Source organism: Nematolebias whitei, chromosome 12 (genome assembly GCF_014905685.2).
Source record: "Nematolebias whitei isolate Nwh7 chromosome 12, NemWhi1, whole genome shotgun sequence".
NCBI classification, from domain to species: Eukaryota; Metazoa; Chordata; class Actinopteri; order Cyprinodontiformes; family Rivulidae; genus Nematolebias; species Nematolebias whitei.
In genome coordinates this window covers 47,691,684-47,693,010 of record NC_056509.1, presented here as the reverse complement: position 1 = coordinate 47,693,010, position 1,327 = coordinate 47,691,684, and the positions used below count along the sequence as shown (strand labels likewise).

General features: G+C 49.1%; 1 protein-coding gene across 1 annotated transcript in view; it reads left to right on the top strand.

Annotated features, from left to right (window-relative positions):
* The window catches only part of arid1b (AT rich interactive domain 1B (SWI1-like)), a 23,184-nt gene that overhangs the window by 12,705 nt on the left and 9,152 nt on the right, over window positions 1-1,327 (top strand). Inside the window, exons 9-11 of the mRNA XM_037685223.1 lie at window positions 273-422; window positions 915-1,039; window positions 1,131-1,240. Coding sequence (XP_037541151.1) covers window positions 273-422; window positions 915-1,039; window positions 1,131-1,240 — 385 coding nt within the window. The remainder of the gene's footprint in view (window positions 1-272; window positions 423-914; window positions 1,040-1,130; window positions 1,241-1,327) is intronic.

Genomic DNA, 1,327 nt, shown 5'->3' with positions numbered 1-1,327 from the left:
AGAACGAGGGGCAGACATGAGAGAACGAGGGGCAGACCTGAGAGAACAAGGGCCAGACCTGAGAGAACGAGGGGCAGACATGAGAGAACGGGTGAGGGTCTGACAGGAGCCTGCAGCGCCCTCTGATGGCTGGATGTCAGAATTAAAGTTGTTTATTTAGAATTTAAAACATTTTCCTTAATGAAAAAACATTAGTCTACTTTTTCTAATGGACCTGAACCGGTTCTGGTTCTGCCTCATGTTTTGATGTGTTCTCTCTTTCCACCTCCTAGACCTCCTTTTTCTCGCTCGCCCGTCTTCCACCAGTCCTGGCAGGGGGGTCGACCTGCCCTTTCTCCTTCCCCTCACCCTCCTCACCCCTCCCAGCAGGGCACCGGGGCTCAGCAACTACGTGCTGTCCAGACCGCCCCAGAGCATTATGGGTAGGTTTGGCTCGTGACGCTCTGCTGCAGATCAAGGGAACGGTCAGAAACAAAGAAAACTTTCTGTTGAACGTTCGGTCAAAACTTGTGATTTGTTTTGATCCAAGTTCCAGCCTTTACTTCCTGCAGTCATGAAGCTCACGTGTTCCCTCTGGAACACGGTTAAACTGAACGATCTGTTCCAAACCCTGAAGAGCATCAGGACTGTTAAATGTAACGCCTCTTATCTGCATCCAGCAGGAAATGTTGCGTTCAGATAAAAAGGATCAAAGATTTCACTTCCGTTTAAAACGTCTCCCTGCGTTGTGTAACAGGACGGACCTGAACGTCACTCTGCGTGCCGAATGGTTTCAGTCAGCTGATCTGAAGTTGTTCTATTAACAGAACCCATCGTTCTAACAGCTCAGAACCTGGACTCAGGTCTCCCCGACGCTCTTTGCTTGTCTCAAAGTAAATTTGTAACAAACTTCTTTCTTCTTCTGTGGTGTCCAGGCAGGGCAGCTATTCAGGTATGAAGGCCATGGGAGGTCCTGGAGGTCCTGGAGGTCCCTACAGCCACCAACCAGGCAGCAACTCTGGGAGGATGACTCCACAGGGACCCCCCTACAGTGCTCCTGGTATTCTGAAATAATAAATATAAAATTAACAGATGTTGTGTTTCGAAGGTTTCAGGGATAAGTTTCACATTCTGCTGGGTTTTCCTTTCAGGTCTCAAGATGATGTCAGCAGACCTGATGAGTCCTCACGGAGACGTCAAGCTGAGGATCGAGCTCAGCAGAGAGGGTGTGGGTCCTACTGCTGACCCACCCAGACCCAAGGTTTCTTTCACATCTTCATTAACCAGTCGCAGTGGCTGTTTACCTCGTTAACTAATCACGACTGCTGTTTACCTCGTTAACCAATCA